Below are 22,556 nucleotides of genomic sequence, written 5' to 3' on the forward strand. Positions count from 1 at the left end.
TCTTCAACAGAGAGTTATAGGCATTTTAGTATCGAAAGGTCAGAAATCTTGATCCCTGTTTTGCAGCATCTATAGGCTCATTTAAAACAGATGATTGGGTAAGTGTTCGGTGTCCAAAATCTACAAAATCAGTGTCAAAAGAAAGTTATAAGAGTCTAATTTCAAACAAAATAGTTCCTGCCTGAATTCACATTTTGTACTAAAAATTTTAGATGAAACAGTGTATTGGGATCAGTTTACCGAAAATATTTCAGAATCCATGGTTCTATGTCCAAAGAGAGACATATCAGTTTCTAAATAGAAATCCTTCAGTTTATTTTGAATCAATATAAAAACAGAGACTAATTTTCTGTAGGATGGGGTTAGAAACACTTGCCTTTGAGAATTTTGACCCTAAGTGAAAAGATTTGGGCAAGAACCCTTAAAACCCCAATTTTCTTCTTCTTCTTCTTCTTCTTCTTCTTCTTCTCCTTAAGAACGAAGGCATAGAGGCTTAAGCGGTGGAATTTGTCATTTTGTGCATTTTGTAGTTTAGTCCTTGTTTTTTATCATATTCACGATTAGGTCCTTAGGGTTTACATATAGGTCCTCAGATTCTTTCTTTTTTTTTTTTGAATAGATCTCCCAAATCTTAAAAATAAGTTACCTCTGATTCATACTCTATTTCTTTTGTCAATTTAAAATAGATGCTTACATTATCACAAGAAATTTATACGAAAATTCGGAAATGAGGGGTGCTACACCTCCCCCCCCTTAAAAGAAAAATTTAGTCCTCTAAATTTATCGTACCTCTATCGACGAAAAGACGGGGGTACACCTTTTTCATTTCCTCCTCTAGCTCCCAAGTTGTTTCCTTTCCGGCATGATGTCTCCAAATTACTTGAACCAGTGGGATGACCCGATTCCCTAGGATTTTTTCTTTCTTATCAACAATCTGAATAGGCTCTTCCACATAAGATAAATCTCTATCGATCTCCATCAGCTCATACTCAATGATGTGAGAAGGGTCATATATATACTTCCTAATCATCGAGACATGAAATATATCATGGACATGGCTCAATGCTGGTGGCAAGGCAATCCTGTAAGCGACAGAACCAACCCTCTCAAGAACCTCAAAAGGTCCAATAAATCTTGGGCTTAACTTTCCTTTCTTTCCAAACCTTATAATGCCTTTAGAAGGGGAGACTTTTAAGAATACAAAATCTCCGATTTCAAACTCAATATCTCGTCTCCTATTGTCGGCATAACTCTTTTGACGACTCTGAGCAGTTTTTAACCTTTTCCTTATAACTTGAATTTTCTCGATAGTTTCTTGTACTTTGTCCGGTGCTAATAGCTTTCTGTCACCAACTTCCTCCCAACATATAGGTGTTATGCACTTCCGCCCATATAAAGCTTCATAAGGAGCCATCTGAATACTTGAATGATAACTATTATTATAAGTGAACTCAACAAGTGAAATATCTTTATCCCATTCACCTTTCCAATCCATAACATAGGCTCTAAGTAAATCCTCAAGTGTTTGAATTATTCTTTCTGACTGACCATCAGTCTGAGGATGATATGCAGTACTAAACTTGACTTTAGTGCCCATAGATTCCTGTAATCTTCTCCAGAATCTAGAGAGAAATCTGGAGTCTCTATCAGAGATGATCTCCTTTGGAATACCATGAAGTCTTACTATTTCATTAACATATAAATCTGCAAGTCTATCAAGTGAATAAGTCATATTAATCGGTAGGAAGTGTGCAGATTTTGTTAACCTATCGATGATAACCCAAATAGCATCATGCTTTCTAGAGGTTCTAGGTAGTCCTGAAACAAAATCCATAGTAATACATTCCCATTTCCATTCAGGAATATCTAAAGGTTGCAACAACCCTCCAGGTCTTTGGTGTTCTACTTTGATTTGCTGACAAGTCAAACATTTTGAAACATACATTGCAATTTCCTTCTTCATGCCTTCCCACCAATAATGACTTTGAAGATCTCTATACATCTTAGTGCTCCCAGGATATATGGTGTACTTCGAAGTATGACTTTCCTTTAGGATTTGATTCTTGATATCCGGTTCATTTGGTACACATATTCTCTCCCTAAATCTCAATAGGCCATCCTTTGAAACTTGAAATTGTGGCTTCAATTCCTTTTCTACTTCATTCCTCAAGTAGATTAAATATGGATCTCGTAATTGTCCTTCCTTAATTTGTTGAATAAGATCAGATTGCACTTGAATGGAGGCCATCAATATCATCGAGTCTTGCTCTTTCCTCAAAGCTTTCAAATCAAAATTTTCTTCTAATAACTTCCATTGCTTCACGACTAGACTAGCCATAAAACTTGTAGATTTCCTTCTAAGTGCATCAGCTACAACATTGGCTTTGCCCGGGTGATAACGGATGGCACAATCATAATCCTTCAGAAGTTCTATCCATCTTTGCTGCCTCATGTTTAACTCTTTCTGAGTGAAAATATATTTCAAACTCTTGTGATCAGTAAAGATTTCAAACTGTCGACCATACAAATAATGTCTCCAAATCTTTAGAGCAAAAATAATTGCTGCCAATTCCAAATCATGAGTTGGATAATTCAATTCATAACCTTTAAGTTACCTAGAAGCATACGCAATTACTCTCCCTTCCTGCATCAAAACACATCCTAGGCCCTTTCTTGAAGCATCAGTATAAACTACAAACTCATCACTACCACTTGGAATAGTGAGAATAGGGGCACTAGTCAATCTTCTTTTTAACTCTTGAAAACTTTGCTCACAATCATCACCCCATACAAATTTCATATTCTTCTTAGTGAGTTTGGTGAGAGGTTGAGCAATTCGAGAAAATCCCTCCACAAATCTCCTGTAATAACCTGCCATGCCCAAGAAACTTCTAACTTCCGTTACATTTGTTAGTGCTTCCCATTCAACTACAGCTTCTATTTTTCTTGGATCAACAGATATACCCTTCCCTGAAATCACATGGCCTAAGAAAGCAACTTCATTCAACCAAAATTCACATTTGCTGAACTTTGCATACAACTTCTTTTCTCTTAGTATGGACAATACATTTCTCAAGTGTTCCTCATGCTCTTGATTACTCCTTGAATACACCAATATGTCATCAATAAATATAATTACACAGATATCCAAGAGTGGTTGAAATATCCTATTCATTAGTTCCATAAAAGCTGCAGGGGCATTTGTCAAACCAAATGGCATCACCAAGAATTCATAATGACCATCTCGAGTTCTGAAAGCTGTTTTTGAAATATCCTCCTCCTTGATCTTCAACTGATAGTAACCTGACCTCAGGTCAATCTTAGAGAATACTTGTGCACCCTGCAGTTGATCAAACAAATCATCAATTCTAGGTATGGGATACTTGTTTTTGATGGTCACCTGATTCAACTGTTTATAATCAATACAAAGCCTCAATGTTCCATCCTTCTTCTTCACTAATAGTACCGGAGCACCCCATGGGGATACACTGGGTCGTATGAAACCCTTATCTAATAATTCTTGTATTTGCTTCTTTAATTCCTCTAGCTCGAGTGGTGCCATTCTGTAGGGAGGCTTAGATATTAGGGTTGTATTGGAGACCAGATCAATAGCAAATTCACCCTCTCTATCTAGAGGTAAACCAGGCAAGTCATCTGGGAATACATCAAGGAATTCTTTGACCACTGAAATTTCATCTAGGTGGGTTTCCTGATTTGAATGCTCCTTTACACACACCATATAACAAAAACAACCTTTCTGCATAAGACGATAAGCTTGAAGTGCTGATATCAAGCAAGGAGGCAAATCATGCTTAATGCCCTCAAAGAAAAATATAGGTTGATCTAGTATGTAGAAAGTAATTATTTTCTTGTAACAATCAATACTAGCGTGATGAGAAGATAACCAATCCATGCCAAGTATAATATCAAAACCCTGGATCTCTAGGATAATCAAATCAGCAAAGAGTTCGTGTTCTCCAATAGAGATCAAACAAGATGGGTAAACCAAGTTTGTTGCCAATGAATCTCCAACAGCAGTTGTTACATATAACATATAATCCAGGGGTCTAGGTAGAATATCCAAGTGACAAGCAAAGTATTGTGAAACAAAAGATAAGTTGGAGCCGGGATCAAACAAAACTTTTGCATTTCTTTTAGAAACATGAAGAATACCTTCCACCACTGATTTAGAAGCTTTAGAATCTTGTTCAGTGATAGCGTATACTCTAGCATGGGCTGAGGGTCTAGGAGATAGTGGCTCTTTCTTCCTTTTAAGTGGGCAGTCTCTTAATTGATGATCTAACCTTCCACAAGCAAAACAGGCTCCAATCACCCGAAAACACTGACTTGTTTCATGATTTAATCCACATTTTACACATGATTGAGTCCTCTGCAATGGTTTCCATTTCTCAAATCCAGATGTCTTAAACCTCTTGTTACTAGCTTCATATTCATTTTCTCTTCTGCTTTTGCTAGTAAATTTGTCCTTTTTGTTCTTGCCAATGATTTCTTGAATTTCCTCCATGTCTCGTTCAATTTTCAAAGCTCTTTCTACCGTATCTGCATATGTTTGTAGTTTTAAAGCTGACATTCGGCTTCTTATTGCTGGCCGTAATCCCCTTTCAAACCTTCTTGCCTTCCTAGATTCATCATCAGTCATATGTGTGGCAAACCTGGAGAGCTCAGTGAATTTAGATTCATACTTTGTAACCGTCAAACTTCCCTGGATAAGATTCAAGAACTCCAATTCTTTTTGCTCTCTCATACAATCTGGAAAATATTTATCATTAAACTTTTCTTGGAATAACTTCCATATCATTGGCTCATGTTTGATTTCAGACATCCTCTTAATCATTCTCCACCAGTATTCAGCTTCTCCTTCCAGCATAAAGGTGGCAAGAAAAACCTTTCGATCATCAGGGTAATTTAAGGCATCAAATATTTTCTCTATCTGCATCATCCATCGTTCTGCCACCATTGGACCAGACACACTACTAAAACTAGGAGGACTAAGCTTCTTAAACTGTTCAATTCCCAACCCCGTCTGGTTTGATGTTCCTGTTCCATCATTTCTTCCTGGTAGGACAGGTTGTTGTTGTTGTTGCATAACTTGTGCCATAGTCTCCAAAGTCCGCATGATACCACTCAATTGATCAGCAGTAGATGCAATAGGAGAACTAGATGATCTCGTCATCCTTGCTTCCTAAAACATCAAAAGAATATTTTCTTTGATCAATCTCTAAATGATAGTCAATAAACCTAAAAAAAAATAATATTCTTAGTGATTCTCAAATCATGCTCTGATACCACCCCTGTCACGCCCCTCAAAATATCGATAATATTTAAAATTTTCATCACAACTAATCCAGGATCCAAACACACATTTGAGGTCACTAAGAAAACATTCAGATCAAAAATTTCACCTCTATAGTCTACAAATTCATAACCCTATGCAGTTCATAAACATCCCACACATCACTCGATAATACAAACAAACTGAACTTAACTCATCAAAATAATAACCACAACATAATTTCACAAGTGGGGAAGTCTATGCAGTCACCAAACCAACGATTACCATAAGTTCGTATCATTACATGAATTTAACTTAACATTCCAAAATCCTAAACATGAGGGATCCTTTAACTTACACAAAATCCACAGGTTTAGATTCATCGTCAACATTTCATTAGATGCAGAGTGGCTTATACAACAAATACATATATGCTAACACAGATCTGCCCAAAATCTTCTAACTTTCCACTGCCTCAGCCCAATCTTAACATTTAAGCAAGCGATACGCTATCCTGAAAAATTTATCAACAAACGGGGTGAGCATATAGAGCTCAGCAAGTGACTAACATATCCATATCAAAATAGGACAATTTCCAAAGAGATAAAGTTTCATAATACGAGGCAGAATATACGAATTCGTAGACACAATATCGTTAGGTGCAGAATCACAATTGTCTTTTCAATCATACATATTTGGTTCATAACATACGGGGCATAGAGTAATTGGAGCATATCAGAAACGAATGAAACGTTTTGGAGCATAACAATAACAAATGAAACATATCGGAGCTTATCAATGGCATATGAAATGTTTCGAAGCATATCAACAGCGTATGGAACATTTCAAAGCATAACAACAATGAATGAAACATTTCGGAGCTTATCAATATCACATACCAAACAGAAGCTCAAACGTCGTCTTTGACGTTGCATTCATATCATTCTTATCCAAAGCATGTACAAAAACATATAACCAAAGCTCTGGATATCATATCAAACATACAGAAGGTGTAGTGGGATCTGAAACAGAATTGTGATTCATCCATTTCTGAATGACCACCAGACAGAAGTCTCCTACGTCTGGGAGCTCCATCCACCCACGTCTAGGTGAAGTCAGAGGGGGCCGGCAGAGCATCGCAGGCTCTAAGCACATACCCTTTACCATTTCTGGCAAAGGTCCAAACAATCCCACAAACACCGGAGTACAAGAGGGCAGTTTTATCAATAAGTAGCATATATCGGAAGCACACGCGGAACAACAAAACGTACATGTGCCATTTCGAGACAATACGATGCAAGGAACAAATCTCTCACAAATGTATTCAGATTTGGAATGAAAGGAAAGTAAGAGTATACAGGGATTCCAAGCAATCATATTTAGCTCAATTCAAATAAGAAGGTTGGATGAATTCCATATTCAAAGAAATGAAACAGAATACGCGAAATCGACCAGAGCTCGACTTCTGACAGAATTTAAGTGGCACACAGAACAAATTCTTCAAATTATCAATTATGCTCCAATACCTATACAAAAACTACTGTCGAAAGATATATCAATCTGTTTTCTATCGAAACAAGTTTCGTACGAATCAGGGTTTCCCACAAGGAGTTACCTTTGGTTTGGTAACACAAGGTCAAGGACACAATCACTGTTTTGCAGAATACATAGGGTCGGATTTAACAGATAATAGGGTAGGCATTTGATTTCCAAAATTTTCAAACTATATGTCGAAAGAGAGGTCTGCAAGTCTAGTTTCGGACGAAGTCATTTGGAACAAATCAGAATTTTCAACAAAGAGTTATAGGCATTTTAGTATCGAAAGGTCAGAAATCTTGATCCCTGTTTTGCAGCATCTATAGGCTCATTTAAAACAGATGATTGGGTAAGTGTTCGGTGTCCAAAATCTACAAAATCAGTGTCAAAAGAAAGTTATAAGAGTCTAATTTCAAACAAAATAGTTCCTTCCTAAATTCACATTTTGTACTAAAAATTTTAGCTGAAACAGTGTATTGGGGTCAGTTTACCGAAAAAATTTCAGAATCCATGGTTCTATGTCCAAAGAGAGACATATCAGTTTCTAAATAGAAATCCTTCAGTTTATTTTGAATCAACATAAAAACAGAGACTACTTTTCTGTAGGATGGGGTTAGAAACACTTGCCTTTGAGAATTTTGGCCCTAAGTGAAAAGATTTGGGCAAGAACCCTTAAAACCCCAAATTTTTTTTTCTTCTTCTTCTTCTTCTTCTTCTTCTTCTCCTTCTTCTTCTTTCTTTCTTTCCCTGATCATCCACGTAGCTGCCTTCTCTGCTTCCTTAAGAACGAAGGCAGAGAGGCTTAAGCGGTCGAATTTGTCATTTTGTGCTTTTTGTAGTTTAGTCCTTGTTTTTTATCATATTCACGATTAGGTCCTTAGGGTTTACATATAGGTCCTCAGATTCTTTCTTTTTTTTTTTTGAACAGATCTCCCAAATCTTAAAAATAAGTTACCTCTGATTCATACTCTATTTCTTTTGTCAATTTAAAATAGATGCTTACATTATCACCAGAAATTTATACGAAAATTCGGAAATGAGGGGTGTTACAGGCGGTGCCACCGCTTGACTAGGGCGGTTGCACCGCCCAACCAGAGCTCGGAGACTGAGCCCTGGGCGGTGCCACCGCCGACCCAAGCAGTGCCACCTCTGGCCAAGTAATTTGGGTCCGAATGGGCTGATCCATTCGGACAAAGTAATCTTAAGACATTTACTACAACTTGCTTCGGTGCGTCAATCGCTTCTTCCGGCGAGCTTCCGTCGATCATCCGATGAACCCTCGGTGATGTTTCTGCGGACTTCCGGCAAACTCCTGGACTTGTGATGATCCACTTGGCAAGTTCCAACGAGCTTCTTTGGCAAGCTCCTGGACTTCTCGGATTTGTTCCCGTAGAACCTTCGATGACCGTCTGAACTTCCGTCGAATTCTCGAACTCCCAACGTGATCATAGTGTTGACTCCGGCGCAACTCCTGCATGTCATTGGTCCATCGACGCTTTGTCATTGGTAAAACAAGTTGGGAGACAATTAAAACAAAACTTCGATGGAGACAATTAATCCTAAGCAATTAACCAAGTTGTCCAGCATGTCATTGGTCCATCGACGCTTCGTCCGATTCTTCGGCGCATCGTCCTCTCCAGCGGCGTATTGCCCAATCGGCCAGTTGACTCTACAACTTCGATATCCTTGGCACAATACCCGCTCTTCTTGGCTCGATGCCCGAGTCCACGACCCGAAGCCTTTTGTCGATACAACGACCGATCCACCGGCCCGACGTCCAATCTTCTGACATGTTCCTCCAGCACAACATGATTTTTACTGCTTTAATTGTCTCATCCTGATCGGAGCATCCTGCGTCACTCAAAACACAGATTAAAATATAAACACATATCAAGTGGTTTCATCATCAAAATACGAGATTCAACAATCTCCCCCTTTTTGATTATGACAACTACTTGATGACGAAGTTATCCTTAACTCCTGGAGTTTAAACAAACTCCCTCGATCAATATGTCATATTGATAGAACCTTGAATTCAAACTGAATTCAAGTCATTGCAATGTTCATCATGAATACTTGCAACACGTCATCATGAAGTTATGCATAGACTTATGCATAACATCATACTTCTCCCCCTTTGTCATCAACAAAAAGGAGAAGTCCAACTATTCTTGTGTTTGGAATATAAGTTTAACTCATTGCAAGAAAAACAGAATATCAAGTTTTATCATCATGCAATTTTGAAGCTAAAAAATTTAGCGAATGTTACATCATGCTTAGAACATTCAAGCTATCATGTTTTAGATATGCAAGTTTTACAACATACAAGATAGCAAATTCAAAGATATGCAAGTTGACATATTTGCTTTTCTTTGCGATAGGTAAGATAGCACTTTTGCTTCAAGAAATATGCAAGTTAGCAATCTTTGCTTCTTTTTTGAGATGAGCAATTTCTTGCTTCCCTTGCAAAGTTTGAGCTAGCAATTTTGCTTCCAGTGCAAAGTGCAAGTTAGCATGTTTTGCATCTTGAGTTAGGCAAGATAGCATATTTTTGCATTTTCTTGAGATTTTAATCTAGCAATTCTCGGTGATGTTCAAGATAGCAATTTCTTCTCTTTTGAGAAGTGCAATTTTTGCTTTCTTCTTGAATTGTGCAAGCCAGCTATCTCCCCCTTTGTCATTGTCAAAAAGAAGGGAAGACCCTTTATGTCAATTTCTAAATCATGACAAAGGTGAGTAATCATTCTTATTTCAAAATTCCATAATTAAGATAAACCTTGAATTCAAATTAAGTCAATTTTAATCATCATTTACATCATATGCAATACATCACATACATCATAATAAAAAGCATAAGTATTACATGCATCATTTTAGCAACAAATCATAGCATTTTATCATATGACAAGATATCAGCAAATAAAATTACGATGCAAGTTATTGATATCTTAACATGATTCAAACATTTCAAGTATTTAGCAATCATAGCATTTCATCTATTTCTCATTCAAATATAGTACTCATAGTATCAATTCATATTTTTCTCCCTCTTTGTCATCAACAAAAAGAAGAACGATATAAACAAGTTTTAAATGTAAGTGCAGTAATGATTCATGCCACAACTAGGTTTATGTCATTTTTCAACAACAAGTGATAAGATATCAATTTTACAAATAACATAAGGAAAACATGACTTAGAGATAGCTTTCATTACTTCTTCCTCTTTATTTATTATTATCTTTTTTGCATGAAGAAGGAAAGTCACTAGTGAACTTACTTGAATGAAGTTAAAATTGATAGGATATTAAAGCATACTTCATTTTTACAAGGATCAAGATATGTGTGTGAATCAAAGCCTTGCACGTAAAACTATTTCTCTAAAGATATAAGAAGGAATCATCAAATCCATTTCTCGAAAGATATTTTTCATAAGATAAGTCTATGAGAGATGCATTTGCTAGTTGATTCCATATGTCAAAAATAAATGATATTTTTGGATTTTCAATTTTTTGGATCAAGAAAAATAAAATTTAACACTTTCATGCATTCTGGTTTTGCTATAGATTTTCAAACACAATCATGAAGATAAAACATGCTCATGATCATGGAAATTTTTGTATCCAAAACATATAATTTCCAACATATTATTAAGGCATGTAATAGTGTAAAGTTCTCATTATAGCAATTTAGTGAGTGAATTAAGGACGCCCGAAAAATGATTTTAATAAGTTCATGCATTCGGACACATTTTTGCCATATGTTTTTTAAATACACTCATGAAAATAATACAATCATGTATAACTTAAAATTTCATGCATAAAATTATCAATCATAGTATCAAAATATTTAATATTACATCATTATGCATTTCTTCAAGCATGATTTTATTTAATCAAAATCGAGAAATAACAATGGAAATCAACATGATACAAATTATTTTTTCTTAACCACATATAGCATGATATTAAACTTCTTAATATTTTCATTAAGACATTAAGCATGGTTTTAATCAAAATCAGAAATAATCAAAATACACATTTTTTCTTCTAAAGAAAAACATACATATGATCATTAGATTTAAATCTAACATTTTATTTCATTAACATGAAACATGTAATTTTTATTATTATTTTCAAATTACGGGAATGATCATATTCTTGCATTTTCAAATATTTTTTTAATATGTGATTTTCAAGAAAAATAATTATTCTAAAAAAAGAAAATGCATCAAGAAAAACATCAAGTAATTTCAAAACAAATTAAGGGGGTTTCGATTACCTCATCGTTCAATGCCATTAAGGTGTAGTTTGCCACCTCACCTTTCTTGATTTTCTCCTCGTCTTTGGAGGAGCTCGATTCATCCCACTTTGTGTCCTTCTTCTTGCGTTCAAAGTAAGTAGTTCCGTTCTTTTTGCTTTTTAATTTTTGTTTCATTTGTAGTTTAAGTTCACCATCACTTGAGCTTATGCTCGAGTGGTCTTTAAATGTTCTATGTCCAAAATCCTTCCTGTTCTTTGGAAAGTTATTTTATTCATTTTGTTCATCACGTGCATTGTGCACCATTTCATATGTCATCAATGAACCGATAAGTTCTTCAAGTGGAAAAATATTTAAATCTTTTGTTTCTTGTATTACCATTATTTTAGGATCCCACCTTTTGGAAAGGGATCTTAAGATCATGCTTACGAGATCAAAAGTCGAAAAAGATTTACCAAGAACTCTTGATTATTGACGACATCCGTGAAACGGGTGTACATGTCGCCTATAGTCTCGCTTGGTTACATTCGAAAAAGCTCAAAATCATGCAATAAAATGTTACCTTTCGAGTCTTTGACTCTACTAGTTCCCTCGTGCGTGATTTCAAGTGTTTGCCACATATTAAAAGCCGTTTCACACATAGAAATCCGATTGATCTCATTTTTGTCCAAAGCGCAAAATAAGGCATTCATAGCCTTTGCGTTTAAAGAAAAATACTTCTCCAAATTCGACTATTTGTTCATCAATTTAGAGGGAAGTTCAAAATTATTTTCAATAATATTCCATAAATCCAAATTCATAGAAATCAAGAAAACTCTCATTCGAGTTTGCCAGTAAGTGTAGTCCAATCCGTTAAACAACGATGGACGAACAACCGATAAGCCCTCTTGAAAGCAATGAAGAGCCATTTCTCTCGGGTGTAAATTTGAAATGAGAAATACCGGGCTCTGATACCAATTGTTAGGATCAAGAGTACTAAGAGGGGGGGTGAATTAGTGCAGCGGAAAACTTTCGACGATTAAAACTGCGTTCGTACGATAAGAGCGATTTTGGTTGAAAAGCCGATTCGTAAATCACTTTAACTTGTGATCAAGCAAGATGCAGTTAAAGCAAGTCTATGAAGGCAGTTTGCAATTATGATAGCAATTAGAATGTAAGCGTAAACTGAAATATGATGTTCGTATGATAAAACTGATTTATGTCTAAACACCAATTCGGAAAATACTGACCTTTGAAACATGATTGTTTATGCGCGGAAGGCAGTAAGCTATTGCGGAGGTTTGCAGTAAAGATAATATGCTCAAAGTAAATGCAAACTGAGATTTAGAGTGGTTCGGTCAATCTTGACCTATATCCACTTTTGGCTTCCTCCACCGATGAGATCACAGACGTCCACTAGAGGCCTTCTTTCAATAGGCGAAGGCCAACCACCCTTTTACAATTTTACTCCTTTTGATGGGCTTATGAGACAACCCGTACAAACTTTTCCCTCTTCTCTAGAAAGATCAAAACATGGAAGAAAAGAGGGAGGAGAACTTCTAGTCTTTACAACACTTTTGAGCTCTAAAATCACAGAGTAAGATTAAGCTTTCGGTGCCTTTGGGTTACCCTTTCATTGCTGAAAGGGTGGGGTATTTATTGGCCCCAACCCAATTTAAATTTCGAGCTCAAAACTGTCAATTTCCGGAACTCCGGGGTCTGACAGTTGCACCGCCTAGCAGAGCTCGAAGACTGAGCCTCTAGGCGGTATCACCTCTTATCAGGGGTGTTTGCACCTCCTGCCAGAGCTCGGAGACTAAGCTTAGGCGGTGCCACCGCCTGACTGGGGTAGTTGCACCGCCCAGCCAGAACTCGAAGACCGAGATCAATTGGTTGCATCTCTCTTAGAGGCGGTTGCACCGCCCAGCCAGAGCTAAGAGACTGAGCCCTAGGCGATGCCACCGCGGACCTAGGCGGTGCCACCTCTGGCCAAGTAATCTGGGTCCGAATGGGCTGATCCATTCGGCCCAATTTGGGTCTGTCAAGGGCCCAATTGCTCCAAGATTAAGTTAATGGGATCACCTCCCATTTTTAACTTAATCATCATGCTAACTACGAATTTCTTAAGACATTTACTACAACTTGCTTCGGTGCATCAATCGCTTCTTCCGACGAGCTTCCAGCGAGCTTCCGTCGATCATCCGATGAACCCTCGGTGATGCTCCTACGGACTTCCGGCGAACTCCTGGACTTGCGACGATCCACTTGGCAAGTTCCGACGAGCTTCTTTGGTAAGCTCCTGGACTTCTCGGATTTTTTCCCGCAGAACCTCCGACGACCGTCCGAACTTCCGTCGAATTCTCGAACTCCCAATGTGATCATAGTCTTGACTCCGGCGTAACTCCTACTGCATGTCTTACTTTCATCGTAGTTAATCCTGCACATGTAAAACAAAACTTCGATCGAGACAATTAATCCTAAGCAATTAACCAAGTTGTCCGACATGTCATTGGTCCCTCGACGCTTCGTCCGATTCTTCCGCACATCGTCCTCTCCTACGGCCTATTGCCCAATCAGGCAGTTGACTCCGCAACTCCGATATCCTTGGCACAATACCCACTCTTCTTGGCCCAATACCCGAGTCCACGACCCGAAGCCTTCTGTCGATACGTCGATCGATCCACCGGCCCGACGTCCAATCTTCTGACATGTTCCTTCAGTACAACATGATTTTTCCTAATTTAATTGTCTCATCCTGATCGGAGCATCCTGCGTCACTCAAAACGCAGATTAAAACATAAACACATATCAAGTGGTTTCATCATCAAAATACGAGATTCAACAATCTCCCCCTTTTTGATGATGACAACTACTTGATGATGGAGTTATCCTTAACTCCCGGAGTTTAAACAAACTCCCCCTATCAATATGCCATATTGATATAACCTTGAATTCAAACTGAATTCAAGTCATTGTAATGTTCATCATGAATACTTGCAACACTCATCATGAACTTATGCAGAGACTTATGCATAACATCATACTTCTCCCCCTTTGTCATCAACAAAAAGGAGAATTCCAACTATTCTTGTGTTTAGAATATAAGTTTAACTCATTGCATGAAAAATAGAATATCAAGTTTTATCATCATGCAATTTTGAAGCTAGAAAATTTAGCAAATGTTACATCATGCTTAGAACATTCAAGCTATCAAGTTTTAGATATGCAAGTTTTACAACATACAAGATAGCTAATTCAAATATATGTAAGTTGGCATATTTGCTTTTCTTTGCGATAGGTAAGATAGCACTTTTGCTTCTAGAAATATGCAAGTTAGCAATCTTTGCTTCTCTTTTGAGATAAGCAATTTCTTGCTTCCTTTGCAAAGTTTAAGCTAGCAATTTTGCTTCCATTACAAAGTGCAAGTTAGCATGTTTTGCATCTTGATATAGGCCAGATAGCACATTTTTGCATTTTCTTGAGATTTCAATCTAGCAATTCTTGGTGATGTTCAAGATAGCAATTTCTTCTCTTTTGAGAAGTGCAATTTTTGCTTTCTTTTTGAATTGTGAAAGCCAGCTATCTCCCCCTTTGTCATTGTCAAAAAGAAAGGAAGACCCTTTATGTCAATTTCTAAATTATGACAAAGGTGAGTAATCATTCTTATTTCAAAATTCCATAATTGCAATAAACCTTGAATTCAAATTAAGGCAATTTTAATCATCATTTACATCATATGCAATACATCACATACATCATAATAAAAAGCATAAGTATTGCATGCATCATTTTAGCAACAAATCATAGCATTTCATCACATGGTAAGATATCAGCAAGTAAAATTACGATGCAAGTTATTGATATCTTAACATGATTCAAACATTTCAAGTATTTAGCAATCATAGCATTTCATCTATTTCTCATTCAAATATAGTACTCATAGTATCAATTCATATTTTTCTGCCCCTTTGTCATCAACAAAAAGGAGAACGATATAAACAAGTTTTAAATGTAAGTGCGGTAATGATTCATGCCACAACTAGGTTTATGTCATTTTTCAACAAGTGATAAGATATCAATTTTACAAATAACTTAAGGAAAACATGACTTAGAGATAGCTTTCATTACTTCTTCCTCTTTATTTGTTATTATCTTTTTTGCATGAAGGAGGAAAGTCACTAGTGAACTTACTTGAATGAAGTTAAAATTGATAGGATATTAAAGCACACTTCATTTTTACAAGGATCAAGATATGTGTGAATCAAATCCTTGCACGTAAAACTATTTCTCTAAAGATATAATAAGGAATCATTAAATCCATTTCTCGAAAGATATTTTTCACAAGATAAGTCTATGAGAGATGCATTTGCTAGTTTATTCCATATGTCAAAAATCAATGATATTTTTAGATTTTCAATTGTTAGGATCAAGAAAAATGAAATTTAATACTTTCATGCATTCGGACGTGGTTTTGCTATAGATTTTCAAATACAATCATGAAGATAAAACGTGCTCATGATCATGGAAATTTTTGTATCCAAAACACATAATTTCCAACATATTATTAAGGCATGTAATAGTGTAAGTTTCTCATTATAGTAATTTAGTGAGTGAATTAAGGACGTCTGAAAAATGATTTTAATAAGTTCATGCATTCGGACATATTTTTGCCTTATGTTTTTCAAATACACTCATGAAAATAACACATGCTTATCATCATGTATAACTTAAAATTTCATGCGTAAAATTATCAATCATAGTATCAAAATATTTAATATTACATCATTATGCATTTCTTCAAGCATGATTTTATTTAATCAAAATCGAGATATAAAAATGGAAATCAACATGATACACATTATTACTTCTTAACCACATATAGCATGATATTAAACTTCTTAATATTTTCATTAAGACATTAAGCATGGTTTTAATCAAAATCAGAAATAATCGAAATACACATTTTTTTTTCTTAAGAAAAACATACATATGATCATTAGATTTAAATCTAACATTTTATTTCATTAACATGAAACAGGTAATTTTCATTATTATTTTCAAATTACGAGCATGATCATATTCTTGCATTTTCAAATATTTTTTTTAATATGCAATTTTCAATTAAAATAATTATTCTAAAAAAAGAAAATGCATCATGAAAAACATCAAGTAATTTCAAAACAAATTAAGGGGGTTTCGATTACCTCATCGTTGAATGCTGTTAAGGCGTAGTTTGCCACCTCGCCTTTCTTGATTTTCTCCTCGTCTTCGGAGGACCTCGATTCATCTCACTTTGTGCTCTTTTTCTTGCATTCAAAGTAAGTAGTTCCATTCTTTTTGCTTTTTAATTTTTGTTTCATATGTAGTTTAAGTTCACCGTCACTTGAGCTTATGCTCGAATGGTCTTCAAATGTTCTATGTCCAAAATCCTTCCTATTCTTTGGAAGGTTGTTTTGTTCATTATGTTCATCATGTGCATTGAGCACCATTTCATTTGTCATCAATGAACCGATAAGTTCTTCAAGTGGAAAAATATTTAAATCTTTTGTTTCTTGTATTGCCGTTATTTAGGATCCCACCTTTTTGAAAGGGATCTTAAGATCTTGCTTACGAGATCAAAAGTCGAAAAAGATTTACCAAGAACTCTTAGATTATTGATGACATCCGTGAAACGGGTGTACATGTCGCTTATAGTCTCGCTTGGTTGCATTCGAAAAAGCTCAAAATTATGCAATAAAATGTTAACTTTCGAGTCTTTGACTCTACTAGTTCTCTCGTGCATGATTTCAAGTGTTCGCCAAATATCAAAAGCCGTTTCGCACATAGAAATCCGATTGAACTCATTTTTGTCCAAAGTGCAAAATAAGGCATTCATAGCCTTTGCGTTTAAAAAAAAATACTTCTTCTCCAAATCCGACCATTCGTTCATCAGTTTAGAGGGAAGTTGAAAACTGTTTTCAATAATATTTCATAAATCCAAATTCATAGAAATCAAGAAAACTCTCATTCGAGTTTTCCAGTAAGTGTAGTCCAATCCGTTAAACAATGATTGATGAACAACTGATAAGCCCTCTTGAAATCCATGAAGAGCCATTTCTCGCGGGTGTAAATCCGAAATGAGAAATACCAGGCTCTGATACCAATTGTTAGGATCAAGAGCACTAAGAGGGGGGGGTGAATTAGTGCAGTGGAAAACTTTCGACGATTAAAACTGCGTTCGTACGATAAGAGCGATTTCAGTAGAAAAGCTGATTTGTAAATCACTTTAACTTATGATCAAGCAAGATGAAGTTAAAGCAAGTCTATGAAGGCAATTTGTAGTTATGATGGAAATTAGAATGTAAGTGTAAACTGAAATATGATGTTCGTACGATAAAACTGATTTACGTCTAAACACCAATTCGGAAAATACTGAACTTTGAAACACGATCATAAATGCATAGAAGGCAGTAAGCTATTGAGGAGGTTTGCAGTAAAGATAATATGCTCAAAGTAAATACAATCTGAGATTTAGAGTAGTTCGGTCAATCTTGACCTACATCCACTTTTGGCTTCCTCCACCGACGAGATCACCGATGTCCACTAGAGGCCTTCCTTCAATAGGCGAAGGCCAACCACACTTTTACAGTTTCACTCCTTTTGACGGGCTTAGGAGACAACCCTTACAAACTTTTCTCTCCGCTCTTGAAAGATCAAAACTTGGAAGAAAAGATGGAGGAGAACTTCTAGACTTTGCAACACTTTTGAGCTCTAAAATCACAGAGTAAGATCAAGCTTTTGGTGCCTTTGGGTTACCCTTTCATTGCTGAAAGGGTGGGGTATTTATAGGCCCCAACCCAATTTGAATTTTGAGCTCAAAACTATCAATTCCCGGAATTATGGGGTCTAGCGGTTGCACCGCCTGGCAGAGCTCGAAGACTGAGCCTCTAGGCGGTATCACCTCTTGTCAGGGGTGGTTGCACCTCTTACCAAAGCTCGGAGACTGAGCTCAAGCGGTGCCACCGCCTGACTAGGGCAGTTGCACCGCCCAACCAGAGCTCGGAGACCGAGATCAATTGGTTGCATCTCTGTCAAAGGCGGTTGCACAACCCAGCCAGAGCTCAGAGACTAAGCCCTGGGCGATGCCACCACCGACCCAGGCGGTGCCACCATTGGCCAAGTAATCTGGGTCTGAATGGGCTGATCCATTCGGCCTAATTTGGGTCTGTCAAGGGCCCAATTGCCCCAATATTAAGTTAATGGGATCACCTCCCATTTCTAACTTAATCATCGTGCTAACTACGAATTTCTTAAGACATTTACTGCAACTTGCTTCGGTGCGTCAATCGCTTCTTCCGACGAGCTTCTGTCGATCATCCGATGAACCCTCAGTGATGCTCCTGCGGACTTCCGGCAAACTCCTGGACTTATGACGATCCACTTGGCAAGTTCCGACGAGCTTCTTTGGCAAGCTCCTGGACTTCTCGGATTTGTTCCCGTAGAACCTCCGACAACCGTCCGAACTTCCGTCGAATTCTCGAACTCCCAACGTGATCATAGTCTTGACTCCGGCGCAACTCCTGCTACATGTCTTACTTTCATCATAGTTAATCCTGCACATGTAAAACAAAACTTCGATCGAGATAATTAATCCTTAGCAATTAACCAAGTTGTCTGGCATGTCATTGGTCCATCGACGCTTCGTCCGATTCTTCAACGCATCGTCCTCTCCTGCGGCCTATTGCCCAATCGGCCAGTTGACTCCGCAACTCCAATATCCTTGGCACAATACCCGCTCTTCTTAGCCCGATGCCCGAGTCAACGACCCGAAGCCTTCTGTCGATACGTCGACCGATCCACCGGCCCGACGTCCAATCTTTTGACATGTTCCTCCAGCACAACATGATTTTTTCTGCTTTAATTATCTCATCTTGATTGGAGCATCCTACATCTCTCAAAATACAGATTAAAACATAAACACATATCAAGTGGTTTCATCATCAAAATATGAGATTCAACACTAATATATAAATCAATTGATTCCGTCAAGTTAGTGAGATGATATCTGGAGCAATTATGTATTTAGGGCCCTTTATGCAAATGGATGCATCTCTAACTCTATATATATTACTTCTTAATACAATTTCTATCAAATTTAGTAAAATTTTATGTATCGATTCTTCAGTACTTATCGTAGAATATCCATGCAACACTTTCTCAGAGTTTGCACATGGGATACATGTTCCTTCTAATTCTCAATCTCATGTTCCTTCTAATTCTCAAGTAAAACCCTTTGCATTGCAATAGCTATGGTATTGGCTTGACCTTTCATAAGGGATGATAGAACGAAAAGACTATTATAAAAATATTTATGTCTACTCTTGATTCAACATACCTCTACTGTAGTGTTCTAGTGGATCCTACTACTTCCTCTTAAATCATACTATACTAATACTATTATTTAATCATATCATTGAATCATTTATTTCTCTTGAAATCATTTGTTACATCACGTACAAAACTTAATTATATACCACTTCTACGAATGGCTCATAATATGACTAACAATTGCCACTAATCATTATATCATCACATTATAGTTTATGCCTTAATGGTATAAATTATATTGTCATGATATAAGAAGTACTGTAGGGGCAAATAATGTTAGTCAAGAAAGCCAGATGAGAATCATGACATATGTAAGAAAGAAAAATAAATTTAAACTAAAACATAAAAATGAACCATGTCTTAACTTCTCAACGAAAGTGATATTGCCACAAAGAAAGAAGAAAAAAATGCCTATTAAGGAGCACGAACTTGGTAGATCAAATCTAATCACAAGCTAAGTAAAAGGATCAACATGCAAGGCAGTCTCGCCAATAAAATATATCCTACATAAAACATTATAGAAGTCCAACAAAAAATGAAAGTGTTAAAAGGGTGCAATCTGATGTAAGACATGTGGAAAGATGCTATATTATACAAGGCTACTGTATCAGATGATGTGAGCACCAATGAAATTTTTTTTTTCACATTTAGATAAGAATTTAAATCGATAATATACATGAATAATTTATGCATCATAAATCAGAAAAGAAAAGATCTAAGGTATTTAATCTCAAGAACTTAGGTCCGATATCAATTGTAAACATAAAATCTGTAATATGCTATATGTAATATGAAAAAATTTTAATTCAAAATTAAAATCAAATAATAATATATCAGATCTACAATGCATATCTTTCGGTGTCATCTTAGAAAAAACTTTATGAAATCTATAGGGACACCATCTTCGGATCTAAAATCCACTATATGTCAATCTAAAAAGAGAACTAGATTCTCTTTTTTTCACTTTTTATATTTTTTTTCATATGACGACTTAGATTCGAAAGTTCAATAAAACAAAAAAAGTATTAAAAAGGTGTAATCCCGCAATTTACCCTAGTTGGATGTGATACTAGTTACAAGGCTACTGCATCAGATAATGTGAGAGACAATTAAAAAAGAAATTCTCATGATATGGTTCAACGTATTGTTAGAGTAACAATTATTTCAGAAAAAAATATGCCAAAGGGTCAAGCCAAAACATTATAATGATAACAAATAGGGCTGAAAATATTATAATGATAACAAATAGGTCTGGTGTCATGATTAAGAAAGTAGCAACTATTGTACAAGCCTATAAGGGCCAACTTGAAACAAATTAATCTTAATATGATGATAATCAATCCATTTAAGTTTATTATAGCAGAGAGACAAATTAATTCATGATAGCTTTTGTCAAGTACAAATGGTTAAGACTTTACGATTTTATTATTGTGGTAACAAAAGACTTATGTGTTGCTCAATAATATGTCAACTAAAATATATCATTGGAGTAGGACAAATCACATTTTAAAGGAGAGATCAGACTGTCTCAACAAACATGTTATTTTCAACCAAGGACAATATAACTATCTAAAGTTATGCATACTCTAGTTTGCAGTATAAATAATCTATAATTAGCTCGAATCAACATACTGAAATTAACTAATTACATAACATAATTTATAATTAGCCTTCCTCTCTCTCTCTCTCTCTCTCTCTCTCTCTCTCTCTCTCTCTCTCCATCTCTCTCTATATATAGAACAAGAGCCGAGCCGTGGAAGCATTCTGTTTCCGACACATCTCTCTGACAATGGAGCACTCGCAGCCAATATTCCATGTAACACCTCTTCTCCTTTTCTTTTCTTTTTCCTAGTAATCCTATCTTAAAGCTTTAATCCTTCAAACTCCAACTTTTCTCGGTTACGTACAGGTGTTGATGATTTTAGTGCTGTGGACGGTGGTAACAGCGGCGTTCATAGGGATCGCTGAGGGCCATCGCCACCACCGGCAGGCAGGTGGTGCGACGGAGCTAGAAGCCTTCCACTATGCAGCGGTGGGGGCAAGAGGATGCCGGGCCCACGTGGCCAGCCTGACGGACTTCGGCGGGGTGGGCGACGGGGTGACCTCCAACACGGCGGCCTTTGCGGCGGCCGTGGCCAACCTCAGTAAGGTGGCGTACGACGGCGACGCGATGCTGGTGGTGCCGGCCGGCCGGTGGCTCACCGGGCCCTTCAACCTCGCCGACCACTTCACCCTCTTCCTCGACCACGACGCCGTCATCCTCGCCACTCAGGTCCGCCTCCCTCCTCCGCCCCCTTCCCCCACCTTCTCCTCCATCTATTTCGATGTAGAGTGCATGTTCATAATCGTTCACGGCTTGTTTGCCATTACCATCGCCTCTATCATCCTCGGTGGTGATTATGGCTAGTAGCCCTTCCCACCGAGTCCGTTCATCTGACAGCTCTCGCCAGATGAACGGTGAAGATGAAGAATAGATTCGTCACTGGTGAGCCTCACCAGAACGTTACATAGCGAGTGTATACTATTCTGACGTTTCCTTCATCTCATCTCCAAGGAGAATTCACAAGTCTAATCCGATGTGCATAGTCATCGCTTTGGACTGATGAGTGAAAAGAAGTGAACTAAGAAGTGCATAGTCAAGATCTTGAAGATTACGCTCCAAAATTAATAAGTTTTAATTGAGAATGGCATTCTTTCCGAGTGTAAGAACTTTAAGGTAGGAAAGGATGCGAGGAAACCAGCATAAGAATGGAATGCAGTGTGGACCTTACCCTTACATTAATTTTAGGCTCCACCATCAGTCTAAAAGTTAGGCGGATGACTTTCTAACACAAAACTGCTATTTAGACTCTCAAAACAGGAGAACCACAAACTCTCTCATATTTTGTAGGAAAGAGTACTGTCATCCAATCTCTCAGTATTTTCTTTTTGACTAAACCTTGTAGATCTGTGTAGCTAATTGGGTTTCCTGAAGACAGCAAAACTCTATTAATGCTACAAACTTGGGAGAACAAGTTAGATTTCAACTGCAGCTTATATAACATAAATTTCTATTCTGCAATCCCATTTTATGGCTTCTCACACTGCAACTTGGATAACATTGCTTATGAATTGCATGGATACT

At 37.0% G+C, this 22,556-nt stretch overlaps 1 protein-coding gene across 1 annotated transcript in view; it reads left to right on the forward strand.

Annotated features, from left to right (window-relative positions):
- Positions 1-22,556, forward strand: part of LOC135630735 (probable polygalacturonase) — a 46,027-nt gene that overhangs the window by 21,825 nt on the left and 1,646 nt on the right. The window contains exon 3 of the mRNA XM_065137898.1: positions 21,342-21,704. Coding sequence (XP_064993970.1) covers positions 21,342-21,704 — 363 coding nt within the window. The remainder of the gene's footprint in view (positions 1-21,341; positions 21,705-22,556) is intronic.

Source organism: Musa acuminata, chromosome BXJ3-2 (genome assembly GCF_036884655.1).
Source record: "Musa acuminata AAA Group cultivar baxijiao chromosome BXJ3-2, Cavendish_Baxijiao_AAA, whole genome shotgun sequence".
NCBI classification, from domain to species: Eukaryota; Viridiplantae; Streptophyta; class Magnoliopsida; order Zingiberales; family Musaceae; genus Musa; species Musa acuminata.